The 16,207-nt window shown below is 43.3% G+C and overlaps 1 protein-coding gene across 1 annotated transcript in view; it reads right to left on the reverse strand.

Annotated features, from left to right (window-relative positions):
* Positions 1 to 8,687: 8,687 nt before the first annotated feature.
* Positions 8,688 to 16,207, reverse strand: part of STK17A (serine/threonine kinase 17a) — a 39,800-nt gene continuing 32,280 nt past the window's right edge. The window contains exons 4-7 of the mRNA XM_047694531.1: positions 12,946 to 13,072; positions 10,074 to 10,122; positions 9,807 to 9,986; positions 8,688 to 9,037 (exon numbers count right to left, since the gene is read on the reverse strand). Of these exons, the coding sequence (XP_047550487.1) occupies positions 8,713 to 9,037; positions 9,807 to 9,986; positions 10,074 to 10,122; positions 12,946 to 13,072 (681 nt within the window). The 3' untranslated portion in view covers positions 8,688 to 8,712. The remainder of the gene's footprint in view (positions 9,038 to 9,806; positions 9,987 to 10,073; positions 10,123 to 12,945; positions 13,073 to 16,207) is intronic.

Below are 16,207 nucleotides of genomic sequence, written 5' to 3' on the forward strand. Positions count from 1 at the left end.
CGCACACGGCCAACAACGTCACGGCCAGCAAATGGTGGTAGTACGACTCCCCTGTGCCTCCTCTACAAGATGCGGCTTGTTCTCGCCCCTGTAAGTTGCCGACAGCTGGTGTGCTGCGTGCGTGGGGAGGGACTGGAGAGCTGCAGAGTATTGGGATACTGTGCCAAGAGCGTTTCCAGCAGTGCTGTCAAAATGATGTAAAAGAGTGAGTTACTGTTCAGGAGCAAATCTAGGCGCGGTGCTCTGATGGGCCTGGAGATCTGAGATTTCACACAAGTGGAGAGAGCAACCCAGGGCAAGGCCTCAGCAGGATGAGGATGAACTGCGCCCCAGAAATAAGATGCCCAGTTGGCCAGGGTGTAGCTTAGCTGAAGACCTTGTAAAAGAAAGCCCTGGAAAGGTAAGCTGGCTCGAGCATGTGCCAGCATTAGCATTTTGCAGGTGGCCGTTAGAGATTTTGGCGTAAGCACTGGATTCTACAGTTAATGAAGGTTTAAGCGACCATGATGAATGTGTCCTGACAGGGCTGGTGGTAAGTGTGTGCTTTATTGACAGTCCTGTCCCTTATGCCAGTGTGTGAGAATTGGCTTCCTTCCTTCTGTCTTCCCTTCAACCACCCCCCAGTCTGGAGATTCACCACTACCCAAACAGACTAGGTGAGAGACTCCTGGTCTTGGTAAAGTTGCTTACAGCAAAGGTGAAGCTGAAATAAATTTCCTGTACAGGAAACAGCCAGAACTTGGCAAATAGTGATCTGTGGCTTCCGGTGTAGCGGAAAGGGCGAAGTAATGCTCGGTAGGCAGCAGCTCCAGCCTTTTCTGAAGGCAACCGGCCTTAGGCCGCTTGACTCGGCTGTTTTCAGTTTGTCTGTATGGAAAATAAGACTCGATCCTTCCCAAGCACCTGCCTTACAAGCGAGACCATGTTTACACCTGCTTGTCGGGCTGCTTGGGCAAAAGCGGCTGGTCCACCCACGACGCCTGATGACTGCCGGGGTCAAGGAGACGGCGGAAGGATGTGGGGAGACCTCCAGCGCCCGCCCACAGGATTCTCGCCTCCTTATTGACCTGTTCATGGTCCTGACTTGGGCCGACTGCAGCAGAGTCATTCAGTTGAAAGGACCACCGTACTTTCATGTACCGATGATACTTCATGTGGAAAACCCAAAAGATTCCACCCCAAAGTACTAGAACCATACAGCAGTTCAGTAACGTGGCGGGCTGCACAATCCACGCACAGTTGCTTTCTTTTACACTAACCGTGAAACTGTAGAAAGGGAAATTAGAGAATTGATTCCGTTTACAATAGCACTGCAAGATACCTGGGAATAAACCGAACCAAAGAGGTAAAGGATCTGTACTTGAGAACTACAGAACACTCATGAAGGAAACTGAAGATGACACAAAAAGAGGGAAGAGCATTCCGTGCTCCTGCTCATGGATCCAAAGAATAAACACTGGTAAAATGTCTGTGCTGCCCGGAGCACTCTATACTTCCAGTGCCATCCTCATCAAAATACTGTCGGCATTTTTCAAAGTCCTGAAATTTGTATGGAACCGGGAAAGACCCTGAATCACCAAGAAAATGTTGAAAAAAAAAAAGTTGGGAGTGTCCTGTTGCCTGATTTCAAGCTTTATTACAAAGCTCTGATCACCAAGACAGCACAGTACTGACAAAAGCGGACACATAGGCCAGTGGAGCAGAGTAGAGAGCCCAGATACGGACCCGCAACGGTATGGTCAACTCATCTTCAACAAAACAGGAAAAAATATCCAATGGAAAAAGACAGTCTTTTCAGTAAATAGTGCTGGGAGAATTGGACAGCTGTATACAGAAGAATGCAATTAAGCCATAAACTCAAAATGCATGAAAGACCTCAATGTGAGACAGGAATCCATCAACATCCCGGAGGAGAACATAGGCAGTAACCTCTTCAACACGGGCCACCGCAACTTCTTTCAAGACAGGTCTCCAAAGGCAAAGGAAACAAACACAAAAACGAACTTTTGGGACTTCATCAAGATCAAAAGCTTCTGCACAGCAAAGGAAACAGTCAACAACACAAAAAGGCAACCCACGGAATGGGAGAAGATATTCTCAAATGACAATACAGACAAAGGGCTGATACCCAAGATCTATAAAGAACTCCTCAAACTCAACACTTAAAAAACAGAGAATCATGTCAAAAAATGGGCAGAAGACATGAACAGACACTTCTCCAATGAAGACATACAGATGGCTATCAGACACATGAAAAATGTTCATCATCACTAGCCATCAGGGAGATTCAAATTAAAACCCCACTGAGATACGACCTTACACCTGTTAGAATGGCCAAAATCAACAGGACAGGAAACAAGTGTTGGAGAGGATGTGGAGAAAGGGGAACCCTCCTACACGGGTGGTGGAATGCCAAATTGGTGCAGCCACTTTGGAGAACAGTGTGGAGATTCCTTAAGAAATTACAAATAGAGCTTCCCTATGACCCTGCCATGGCACTACTGGGTATTTACCCCAAAGATGCAGATGGAGTGAAAAGAAGGGCCATCTGTACCCTAATGTTCATAGCAGCAATGGCCACGGTCGCCAAACTATGGAAAGAACCAAGATGCCCTTCAACGGACGAATGGATAAGGAAGATGTGGTCCACCTATACAACGGAATATTACGCAGCCATCAGAAAGGATGGATGCTCAACTTTTGCATCAACCTGGATGGGACTGGAGGGGATTATGCTGAGTGAAATCAGAGAAAGTCAGTTATATGGCTTTACTTCCTTGTGGAACATAAGGAAATCGGAGCGGGAGACGAACCATGAGAGTCGGTGGACTCTTGAGAAACAAACTGAGGGATTTAGAGGGGAGGGAGTGGGGATTTGGGTGAGCCTGGTGGTAGGTACTGAGGAGGGCAGGTACTGCATGGAGCACTGGGGGTTATATGTAAATAATGGATCTTGGGATACTACATCAAAAACTAATGATGTACTATATGGTGGCTAACATGACATTCTGAAAAATCAGGAAAAGAAAAGAAAAACTAGAATTTTACAATCCAGGGTGGGAAAGTGGGAGATGAAAAAAACCGGCCTCTCAGATTCAGGTCTATGTCACAGATCACATACAGTGTAGTGTCTTTTATCACTGAACAATAAGCCTTAGAGGCAGAAATTACTTTTCCTCCACCACATAATACTTTTAAAAAATAGCTTTTAAATTTAGCTACCATGTTAGTGTCAGTTACGTTGCAGTCTTAAGAATTTACTTCCAAGTTTTATAAAGTGAGAAACTATAAACCAATCTCTCCCATGAACGTTGCTGCAAAATTCTAAACTTTAGCAACTGAATCTAGCAACATATAGTAAGTGACATATTGTATTGTATTTTGCAAAATACTGTGCTGCCTACCCCTTTGCAGTGCCCACTCCATGGGAAGACTATACAGCCCTGCTTTGAACTTAGGTGTCACCCCGTGGCTTGTTTTGGCCGGTGAACTTGTGAGTGGAAGTGATAGGGAAGACTTCTGAGTAGATGTTTTAAGGGCCAGGGAACCAAGGTCTGGTTCCCCATGTCCTCTTTTCTCTCTTCCCTAAAATCAGTAATATTCTAGATAGTAGCTACCCCGGGGACTCAGGTTCTGGAACGAAGCTATGTGACAGAGCTTTCCGCTGAAGCACGATGGGCCGTGTAGCACATAGGAGAAATAACCGCGATAAGCCCCGAAGATCAGCGGCCAGTTTTACCTCAGCCTAGTCTAGCCTCTTGTAATTGTTCACATCGCCTGAGAGAGGTTTATTTCAGGAGTGCTCGGTGGCTCAATCATTAATAGAGCTAAGGAGGCGAAATTAGGATACTTTCACAGAGGATCCCCAGTTCCCCTTGCAGGAGAGGAGTGTGTGCACATGCCTGCATTCCCCAAAGCCAATAGCTCACTCAATGAGAAAACTACCAGAGGTTTTTTCCACTCAAGTCAGAAACAAGATGAGGATGCACTATATCCACTATTAACACTGTGTCATATCCGGTGTAGTTAGGCAAAAAAAAAAGAAAAAAGCAAGAGGCCTAAAACCTAGGAAGAGGAAAGCAGTTACTGTTTAGGTAGATTATATGACCACATATCAGCAAAACCCAAAAGAATCTGTGGAAAACTACAGAGTATGTAGTGGAGAGTATAAGATTAATATAGAAAAATCTTCACGTATACAAGTAGTAACCAGTTTGAAGAAATAATGGAGATCAGACCCTATCTACAGCAGCAGAAAACAAATTATTTAGGAAAAAAACTTAGCAAAAAATCTGCCAAACTTATATGAGAAGTGCTAAAACACTACAACAGATGCGAAGTACGACTGGACAAATACAAAGGCTTACCACATTCATGGATAGCAAGGTTCTTCGTCAGAAAGATGCCAGTCCTCTTGGAGTTAAATTTAATGTATACCAATAAAGATAACATTAGGGATTTTTAAAAGATCAGCTAATTAGTTATAAACTCATTTGGAAGAATAAGCAAAGGCAGCCAGGAAATCCCAGCAAAGCAAGAGCAAGGAGGGAGGGCTTGTCTTGTCAGACATTAAAATATAAATAATGCAGCGCTGACCCGCACAGAGAACACAGACGCATGTCCAAGTGCACACGGAAACCTGGTTATGGTAACCACTAGCATCCGAGTCGGGAGGGAGTGGGGGACATCTGAACAATGAAGACAGCTGATAGCTATATGCAAAAGATAGAAACCGGACAGCTAGATGCAGAAAGACAGCATCGGATCCACTGTCAACCATACAAGTAACAATTAGATCAAAGATCTAAACGTAAAAGGAAACCGTCTCGATACTAGCAAAATTATAGGTGGAATATACCTGGAATATACCTGGAAGTGGAGAGATCTTCCCAACGAGTCACCACCTACCACTGATAAGGGAAATTAATAAGCTTGACTGTATAAAAACAAATTTCTGCATGTCTAGAAATAACAAAAAGCAAATGCTAAAGTGGGGGAAATATTTACCTTTTTTACAAGACGTATTTATTTGAAAGAGAGAGTCAGGAGGGGCAAAAGGAGAAGGGGAGATCATCTCAAACAGACTCCCCAGCAGGTCCACAACCCACACGACCTGAGGGGAAACCAAGAGCCAGACCCTCAACCAACTGAGCCACTCAGGTGCCCCAACATTTATAATTTAAATCATGAAAGTTAACATCCATAATTTGTAAGGAACAAGAGATACTAATGAATGAATTCACAGAAAAAAAAATGCAAGTGAATTATATTAAAAAAAGTTCAACCTCATTCTTAAAAAGAATGCAAATTAAAACTAGTGATACCATTTTTCTTCGAGCAAATTGGCAATAATCCCTAAGTGTGAGAACCTACTTTCTTGAAAAGCTGTGAGGAAACAGGCTCTCTTAAATTGCAGATGGGATGGGAACACAGTGATACAACTTCTGTAGAGGGGAACTTGACAATATCTAGAAGAATGTTACGTACCTTTACCATTTGACCCACCAATCCCATTTCTGAGACTGTGTGCTAAAAAGCAGCTGACAAAAATACAAAATGCCATCTACATAGTATGTACTTAATGAACTCTTATTTGTAATAGCAAAAACTGGAGACCTACAAGCAAAATATCCATCAACAAACTTTGAAACCTTGGATACTTTAAAATCAATGAATCTATATTATAAAATTGTGATTACTGAATGTTGGTTGATGAGTACATAGGGATTTATTTTACCATTTTCTTTTATGAATTTCTGAAATTGGCAATTTTTATGTTAAGTAGCATTTCACTGTTTTCCAGGGGTAGTTTCCTTTCCTGAATATTAAGGCCACTGAAACATCTTTTTATGCTCTTTCATGAATTCTTATCATAAACCAGTTTTCAGAGTAAGTGATAAATTAGGTATCATAACATTTCAGGCAAAACACTTCCCTTCTCCCTAGTATTTTTTAAAATTCTGCAACTAAATGAAGGTACTAGGTGGTAAATAACCTTGAACAATTTTGACTATTTTAGTTTCATCAATGCAATTTAATTCTTACAAGTGTGTGTGAGTTTAAAATGTATTTAGGATTAGTTTGTTAATACTTGGCTAATGACCTTTCCCCCTACATAGGACCATCTATGTTGGTGCCAAGATCAATCCTGCTTTGGTTTCTGTGGCCTGAGCTAAAGAACTCGTGTTACATTACTAGGACTGTAACTCAACTCTTGTCCAACATTCTCTGAGCAGCCTTTATGACTTTTTCTCTATTAAATTTTCTTCCAAACTGAGGTCAGTTGTAAAAGTTTTAGGAGTTTGTGGTTTTCTCTTAGCACCTGACCTTCCTCTATAAGAGTGTGGCATTTTCTCCTACTTTTCATGTGAAAACAACAAAACAAAACATTAAAAGTTTCCCAACTAAAACCACTTATACATTTTGCCTATTTCATAAACTTCTCAAGCTAAAATATGACAATATGGAATTTTATTATTATTAAAAATGGACTTACAGATTTTGTGAACAAATTCAATAATACTGGTTTGGTTCTTCGTAAGCTTGTTAAAAGAAAAAATTAACATCATTACGTGAGTATAAAGCTAAGTGGTAAGTCACTAACGGAAAGATTTTATTTGGCCCAATTTCGTGAAGGCTCTTCATGCTCTGGATAAGTCAAAAAATGTCCGTATATCTTTACATGTGTTTACAAAAGCCACTAAAGATGCAGCACACTGCAAACAGCAAAGTGGCCAGCTGAAAGAAAACAGGTTTTTTTTTTTTTTAAACTAATACAGCAACTACATTAAATGTATTTATTTTGAATGTAATGTAAAGTGGCTTGCAAAAAAAATCTAAATGTTACCTAAATGTTCTGGTTTTAAAACTGGACAAATCTATCAAGTATAAAAATGTGTCCCTCAATAGTGGGCATTTTTTTCTCACCTCCCTTCTATTTTTGTCGGAGAGAGGTTTACAAAAATGTGCCTAAACTTGTGTTTTTCCTCTTCCAAGAGGAAGGGAACTTACCTGCGGCTTCACACAATGGTCACGGGTTTTCACAGAAAACCCTGCCATCGTGGCAGCATTTCCTCTTCCTCCTCCTATAGCTCATTTAGAAACGCTGGTTTCCAAGAAACTGTAAATGTGGCCGATTTAGTGAGAAACTCAACCTGCCGGTTGGAACTGCCACATCAGCTTCGGCTGATGCTGTATGAAGATCGCGGGGCTCTGACACCTGCAGGGCAGGGGTGATTACAGACCGTGGGGCAGGGTCCCGTACAGCACACCGCACACGCTTACAGCACGTGGTTAGGTGCTGCCACCAGCTCAGGACCCGGACATTTAAGAACTCGTGCAGAAGAGAGCATCGAGTGAGTCCCGAAGAGCAACTGTGAAGGGACTAGTCGGGCGACAGACCGGTTATATTCACAAATCTCCTGACACCCTGAGCCTAATAAAAGATAAATAAGACCATGACTCAGACTTTTGTGTGTGAGAAAGATGTTTAGTTGCTTTAAGTTATACGGCGTACACTTTTACATTTCCATTTTTTAATAGGAATTTATTGCTCACTATGGGGCCTACTTCCAACTGAAGTGTTGATCCTAATCAAATTAAATTCTACGGAGTATCTTCATGTGAGTTCTGGGAATGGCTTCTTCCCTGATGACACAGTATCCAATGTCATGTTTTTCATGAACAAAATAAAGTTTATAAATATTTTGTTTTTTTTATAACATGTCTTAGTACAGTCAGAGGGCACAGAAGTAGAGGCTCAATGGCTAGGACGAATATGCTTCATCTCTTACCCTCTCGGGGGTTTTATTAACAAAAACAATGTAATAGCATCTTTTCACTGACCAAAGCAACCCCATGTTGATCAGATCACACGGACACTTGCAAGTGACAAGCACCTGAGAAGGCGGCACAGGTGCCATCTCCTTAAAGACAGTAGACAAGTAACCTGTGGTGGGGGAACTGGCTGAGAAGTCAGCACTGGTTTACGTTACAGGATTACTTAACCTTGACCTTAAAACCAGAATAGTCTGAGGTGAAAATTCATCACCACTCTTATGACACTCAAGAAAAAAAAAAATGAGCCAGACCTTTTCACTGATTGATAGGTTACAAGCATTAGGCAAAAGCAAAGACAATAGAAGTCAAATCAAGTCAATATAAAGCAGTAATAAAATATAAAAATATTATCAAACTCTAGTGGATGTTATTCTAAATTTGGAAGATACATAATTAAAAAGCTTACTCCCCCCTCCAAAAAATCCAAAGTGAAAAAGTATCAATTTTAGCAAAGATCTATATCTATATATATTCATATATATATGCAGATATAGATGCACATGAATAATGCTAAATAGATTTACAAAGATGTTAATTTGGCACTTTTACTTGGATTTTTAAAGAAAGGAAATACAGATACCTTTGCATAACAAATTCTCATTCTGGAGAAACAAGATTTAGAAACAAAAGGTTCAAACATCTCCCTTCTTAAAAAAATAACATGGACAGAGATAACTTTACCCGTTAAAACTCCTGGTTGGCAGCTTTATAAATCTGTCTTGATATAACTAACTCCACAAGTTTGACAAAGTTATTTTAGTTTCTATCAGCGATACCTGGTTTATCCACTTTCAGTACATGTACCATGTGGCCAGAAGTCCATAAATAATGTTTTCAATGCAGAAATCTTAAAGTTTTAAAGGGAAGTACTGCTCAGTAGATAAATTCTCCTGGAATTTCTTGTAGCAAAGGTTCCTCAAACTTAAATCGTTTGGAAATGGCCTTTTGCTCCATTTTCTCTTTTTCAGACTGTCTGCATTGTCCTAAAGTATATGAAGTAAATACAATTAACTCCTCTGTTGCACCTGATTCCTCGGTTTCCGGTTTCTGAGTATCTGAATTAATTTCAGGCACAGCATCACCTTCTTGGAGCGCATTTGCTGCTTCTAATGCCCCTTTCACCTTGAAAGAAGGATCGTGAACACTGCTCTCCGTCAACCACGGATGCTTTAGACATTCTTCGGCTGTGGCTCGATCTCTGTAAAATGAAACACATTTCACACTTAAGACAGTTTAAAACCTCAACTAGAGGGGCACCTGTGTGGCTCAGTGGTTAAGCCTCTGCCTTCGGCTCAGGTCCGTGTGATCTTGGGGTCCTGGAATCGAGCCCTGCATCGGGCTCCCCGCTCAGCAGGGAGTCTGCTTTTCCCTCTCCCTCTGCCCTCAACTTGTTCTTTCTCAAATAAATAAATCTTTAAAAAAAAAATAAAACTTCAATTATAAATTAGAGCATACCGGGAGGGCCCCTGGCTAGCTCAGTCGGTAGAGCACGTGACTCCTGATCTCAGGGCTGAGTATGCGCTCCACGCTGGGTAGAGAGATTACTCAAAAAATAAAATCTTAAAAATACGTAAATCAGAGCATAAGGTGTATTTATTGCATTATATATGGGGAGGTATGAAGAGTTGACAAGAATCTTATTGTGATTCCTGAGTAAGACTGGGAGTTTTGGCATCTGTGTGCAAATGCCATTCCCACAGTGTTGGAAAACACTCGAAGGAAGAGATCTCTGAAAAGCCCTTTTGGAAGACCAAACAGACAATAGCTGTTTCACTGAGATGCGGCTCACGTTTTCTAAGAAACTTCATTTTTGACATTTCCTTTCAACAAATACAAATGGACTCAAGGTTTCATCTAGTTTAATGTCTACATTGTCCTGCCTTCCGTTTGATGTTTCAGGTTAGCCGGCTTTTGCTGAGAGCAGATGGCTCAAAAATGAACAAAGATCAGTATTTGCTAATACTTACTCAGGTTTCTTAACTAAAAGTGCCTTGATGAAGTCAATAGCAGACTCAGACACGACATCAAATTCTTCCTCAGAATAACTTAGACTCATTTGAGAGATGTTTAGGAATGTTTCTTGTTTATTATCACCTAAGAAAGGTGAGACTCCTGTGAGCATGACATATGTTAACACTCCGATGCTCCTAAAGCAGAATGAAAATGTAAGAAAAATTAGTATCCTACTCATTTCTGGAGACCAATTTGATCAAGTTTTCAGAAATAACTCTTACCACATATCCGTCGCCATGCTGATAGGATCGTAACTAAGAATTTCGGGAGCTAGTATCAGAAACAAGAAAACATTTAGCTGTGTGAAAAAAAATTCCTAATTTGCACTTTGAAATAAAAGTTTTTTTTTAAAGTACGCATCAGAAACTCAGACACCACCAAGATTTGGGTTACCATGAGTTCCTGTAAAGTCGAACTTTCCCACCAGCACCCTCCACTGTTGGGTCTTAATATTTTTTAAATACCCGAATGCATGAGTACGGTCACAGGAACTGACAACTCTGACACCTTCCTCTTCCCATGCCCACGATAATCGAGCGTCCTCCCTGACCGACGACGGCTTTTAAATCTTTCTCGATGCCATCCGGGGCGCTGCTTCCCCATGGCTTGCACCCTAGTCCGTGGCACTTTCCCCTGACCGCCCTGATCTCTTCTCCGTGCTGCGGCCGGAGGAGGTTTTACGATGTCCACCCACTGACAGAAAGTCAATCAACAAGGTTAAAGAAAAAACTGGGCATTCTCAGATGACACGCACCACACACACAGACAACAAAGTTGCCTCTGTAGAGTCCTGGAAAACCGCATGCTTTGGTAACATTTAACTAAACTGTCCCAGCAAGCGATACAAAAGGCATTCTCAAATGTGCAAGGACTTAGGAGAAATTTATGAAAATCCTCCTTGAAAGGCAAACTCACTGATATAATCCAGTCAACCACAAGATGAGTATTTTTTTCAAAAGTGGGAAGAACTCAAGACAGGCAATCAAGTATTGAATCCATTTATAAACAGATCAAAAACTAACAACTGTGGTAATTACGATTTAAAAAACGGGGGGGGGGGTGAAGATATCTAATCCTAGGAAAACACGAAACACTCAAGTCACATACTCATCACTGGTAGGGGACAGGGACACACACACACACCCCAATATTGAGGGAGGAAGAAAAGGTTGGGAGAAAATGTTAGGTAGGTTAATTTCCTCAACTTCACCTTCTGATACTGAGTCGTGAAACAGAGGTTATGAATATTATTTTAAAGTTTTAAAAGAAACTATTAGGAAATTTAAAATGAAATGCACAGCACCCAAACTACCGGAGGGGAAAAGGAGACCAAAGAACTGCTGGGAGGAGAGGCAGGAAGTAGGAGGAGCTCCTTTCTCATGTTTACTATAAACTGAACACGGATGTAAGAGTTGATCGAGCCAGTCCGATGGGTAGTATTATGGTAGCCCCATTTTAGGGACAGAGGCATGGGGGGTCTAAAGAGATTTCAGGACCGAGGTCACGTGTACAGCCCGCTGCCCAGACAGGATTGTGTAAAGAGAACAAGTTGGGAGGCTTACACTCAGCTTGAAAGTGCGGGAGGGAAAGAGAGGAGAGGCCCCCTGGTTTGTCTCTAATATATAGTTCTGAATTATTTTTAGTTTTCTTGGATTGGGAATTACTTTTATAATAAAGATAGTTCTGGTTTTTTGGAGGGGGGAAAAAAAAGTTCTTGGTAGAAAACTGAGAATGGACCCAAAGAACAGAAAGCATAAAACAAAACGTAAGAGAACTCCCTTCAGGGCAGCCCTGCGTTCTCACAGCCCTGCGTTGCGCGTTTGCTCCGGTCTGCAAGGCTCTCGACCGGCTGAGGGATCTGGGCTGCCGCTTCCCAAGAGGAGGCCTGCGAAGCCCCATCCTTAAACCTTCCTGAGTGGTCACGACACACACTGGAATTTAAGCGTTCTAGCCCACAAAGAACACATGAACATTCTGAAGGTTTGTCTGCCAGTGGTATCTTTCATTACCTAATTAAGGGTGTTTCCAATCGTAGGACTTTCATTTTAAAGCGTTGATTTATATATTTTGCACTATCATTGCCCAACAGCTTTGTTTTCCTCAACCCTATCCGTCCTCTGGAATTGACGCTTCTTGTAAACAAAGTCCAACTACCCTCGGCTCCTCTCCGAAAGGAGGCCTCGGCTGCCCAGGCCCTCTAGAAATGCAGCCAGCCTGTCCCCTTCACACCTCCAACCTCCGCCTTCTCCCCTGCCCCTGGCTGCTGTCATCGGACACAAAACCACCCCCTGACCCGCCGGCCACCACCCTGGACAGCGTCCGCGCTCGTGGCTGCCCCGGGCAGCCTGGCGTCCAGCTTCTGCTCCTCTAGGTCTAGAGCGCCGCGGGCCACAGCCCTAGTAATGACGGAGAACTGTTCCAGCTCGGAAATCGTAATTGTAAATATTGTAAACTCTTGGTCACCACCTTTACACTCTTCCACTGCCTTGCTCCGCTTCCGGGTATCCTTTTTAACCTCATTCAGGCCACAGCTCCTCCTGCATCCTGTAGTTCTGCCAGTCTGTCCAAAAAGTCAGAGTTCACTTATTTTTGAACCAAACAAAAGCCACGGTTCATCCCTTCGGCTGCTCTTGTGCCTTCAAGGCTTAACGCTTCTTTCTGCCAGACGCTCTCGGCCCTGCATTAACCCAACGACAACGAAATGCCACACGCCCACCGTTTCACAGGGCTTGCGGCTACCCAGCAATGTTTGTTATGAACTTAAGGTTCTTTAAAGGTCCTTACTTGTTAAATATCCTCCCACCTTCAGGTAACCTGATATCCTATACTTTGTTAAGAAAATCCTTTTTGATTCCTTTTAGAAGCGAGCCCTTCAAATTCTCGATTCCCTTCAGGAAAGCTATCATCAGTTTGGTAACTTACCGTTTAATGTTTACCATTTTTAAATTTTTACACAAAAGAAGGACTCCGAAGGTAGAATTTTAACACAGCAGATGGCCGGCCCCACTGTTAACCACGCCGCATGTGAGCTCCCTAACGAAGACGATGCCCGACCCCAAATGCAGAACATAACCGCCTCTCAGGAGTACTTACCCACATATTCAGGAGTACCCATAATTTCTCGGAGCTCTTCGCTGTTCTTCATTATTCTTGAAAGACCAAAATCAACTATCTTAATGTCACCTAGCGGAGATGCACTTGTCAGCAGAATATTCTGAGGCTAAAAAATACAGAAAGAGCAAGTAGCCCATAAAGCCTACACAGCTCGCCGGTGAAACCGAGATCGACAAATGGAACAGCAGCAGTCATTCACTAAATACTTGTACAATATATTTACAATACATAAGGCAACAGGCCTCATACAATCTCTTCCCCTTGTACTGGCTCCCGCTCAGCACATAAATGTGCATCTACCCCATCTTAAAAACAAAACCAAGCCACTCATAAATAGCCTATAAAACTCCCCATTTCTTTCTAGCCAACGCACTCACTCCGGGCTACTCCCTCAAAGCTCAGCTTCTAGAGAGCACGGCTGTGTACACTTGCTGTCACTTCTCAGTGCAGCGGAGTGTGGATTTTGCCCCCTCTCTTAGCTCTAGCTGTTCTTACTAAGATCACAAAATCTTTAATAATCAAAGACGCCCCAAATCGAATGAATGTCTTTCAAGGCACCATTGTGGCTGTATGATTTGGCCTGCCAACCACCCTTTTACACACTCTTGGATGTTTTCCTCCTTAATAGATCTCTCACCATTTTCTAAAGATTTCTTCCTTGTTCCCTCCTTTTAAATACTGGTGTTGTCCCAGATCCCTCGCTGTCTGGCCCTCCCACTATGTCATCTACTACCGAAGCTTCAACCGCCACTTACAGGCTAGTGACCTCTATCCTAAGCCCCTCGCTGATGCATAGATCCAATTAAAATCAGATCTTTTCATTTGGCTGAAATGGGCCACAGCTTCAACTCCCACTACTGAGCAAGGCCATCAATCCAGTAAACAGCTCGGGCAAGAGCTCTTCCTTCAGCCCCATCAACCCCATGCCTCTCCTCCTCCTCCTTTTTTTTTTTTTTTTTAAAGATTTTATTTATTTGACACAGAGAGAGAGAGATCACAAATAGGCAGAGAGGCAGGCAGAGAGAGGAGGAAGAAGGCTCCCCGCCGAGCAGGGAGCCCGATGTGGGACTCAATCCCAGGACCCTGAGATCATGACCTGAGCTGAAGGCAGAGGCTTAATCCACTGAGCCACCTGGGCGCCCCATGCCTCTCCTTCTATACACCCAATGTCATTGCCCGGGTCAGGCACTGGGGGGAATCAACCTAAAGTGCTGTCTCCTTCATTTTCAACCATGTCTCACACCTAGTGAAGTCACCAGCATGCCAATACCATGTCCCAAATCTCAAAACCCCCAACTTCAAGTTTGGGCTTTCATTATTTCTCACCTGGACCACTACCCTCCTGCCTCTAGTTTTCCCCATCTTCAACCCATCCTTCACTGAACAATGATCTTGCCATAAAGTAAGTCTGATCATGATACTGGTTGCTAGTCCTCACCCACGAACACATTCTCGGAGGGAATGTATTTGACAATGGGCAACAGAGCTACCCAAGGCCAAGGCCAAATAACCTCAGACACTTTTACATAAAAAGTCAAACATATATGCTAGAAAATAAAATTCACTTTAACTTTTAAAATAAAATGACTTTTTAAAGATTTTATTTATCAATAGAGATCACAAGTAGGCAGAGAGGCAGGCAGAGAGAGACGGAGGAAGCAGGCTTCCTGCTGAGCAGAGAGCCCAATGCGGGGCTCGATCCCAGGACCCTGGGATCATGACCTGAGCCGAAGGCAGAGGCTTTAACCCACTGAGCCACCCAGGCGCCCCAAAATAAAATCACTTTTGAAAGAAAAGTTTATGTTGCTTCAGAAAAGGGCTGCACTTCCTGTCTTCTGCCATTAAGAATATTTCCAAAGATAAATTGAGAACCTTTCGTACCAATAAAGTATAAATACCTCACTACAGCACCCCAAGTGTTTCATGATCTGGCTTCTGCCTCCTCTTCACGATTCACCTCCTGCCACCCTCCCGCAGGCAATCTGTGTTCCAAATCCAACAAGCTGTAATCCCTCAACAAGACGTGCACGCCCCCATCTTATGCCCTTGCCTTCTGTGCTCCCTTCGCTCAGGAAGCCCTCTCCCCTTCTCTGCTTGCAAATTTAGTTCCATCATTCACTCCATGCGTGGCGGGTCTCAGCAAGGCATCGGTGCCTCAAGAAAGCCAACTCTGACGCCCCCTCTGGCCCTCCAGGGAGGGCTCGATGCCTGTCCCCCTCTACTCCACAACACCTTGTACGTGACAGACGTATGCCCCTGCTTGGTTTGTTGTCTTTTCCGCTCCCCTCTGTCACACTGTGGTTCTCCAGAGGTTTGTAATGAACGGTAACATCTCCCTTCCTTCCATGCATATCCAGCCACTCCATCTGACTTGTCTCCTCCTTCCTCTCCCGTAGGTCACTACAATCCAATGACCTAATCCCACGCTTTCTGAACGACCGCCTTAGCAGTGCCTGACGTCGCTGCCGCTTCTTCCTTATTTACAGACTCTTTTACTCTTGGCTTCCACAGCAAAGCACTATCCTGCTTTTCCTCCTAACTCTCTGGCAGCTGCTTCTGTCTCCTTTGTGGGTTCATCGTCCTTTAACTGGCCCATTCAATGGGTTTCTCACAGCCTGGTCTGGAGGCTCCCCGCTCGTACACTCCCCGCTCTCACCTGACACAGTGCATCTGTACCCAGGGCCTAAGTATCGCCTAGACATTATGAGTCACAGATTTTTATCTCTGGCTCAGACCTCTTCAACCAACTGCTTACCTAGTCTCTCTCCTTTGATGTCTCACAGCTACCTCAAATTCAGCATGCCCAAACCAGACTATTTTCCCTCCCAAATCAGATTCCCCATATGCCAGTGACTGTCACCTCAGGGAATGCCACTCTCACCTAGCAAGGTAGAAGAAAACAACAAGAATCACCTTGGCCATTCCTCTCTCCCCACTTTCTCCTCATTTAGCTGACGTTTCACTACACCCTATGGAGTTTAAGTCATAAATTTAAGCATTTGTAGACTTTATTTCTCTCCAACTACAGAACACTCATTCAAGGTACCATCAAGTGTTTGCTCAATTGCAACAGCCTCTAAACGGTTTGCTAGGCTCTATTTCGCCCAGCCTTCTGTAGACAGAAGGATCTTTTGCTCCATACAAACCTGATCTGTCACCCCCTGCCTCAACCCGTCAGTAGCTTCCCGTTAGCCTTAACCTCCAAACTCCTTAGCGTGCATGCAAACCCCTGCTGGTCCGA

The sequence above is a fragment of the Lutra lutra genome, chromosome 11 (genome assembly GCF_902655055.1).
Source record: "Lutra lutra chromosome 11, mLutLut1.2, whole genome shotgun sequence".
In the NCBI taxonomy this organism is placed as follows: domain Eukaryota; kingdom Metazoa; phylum Chordata; class Mammalia; order Carnivora; family Mustelidae; genus Lutra; species Lutra lutra.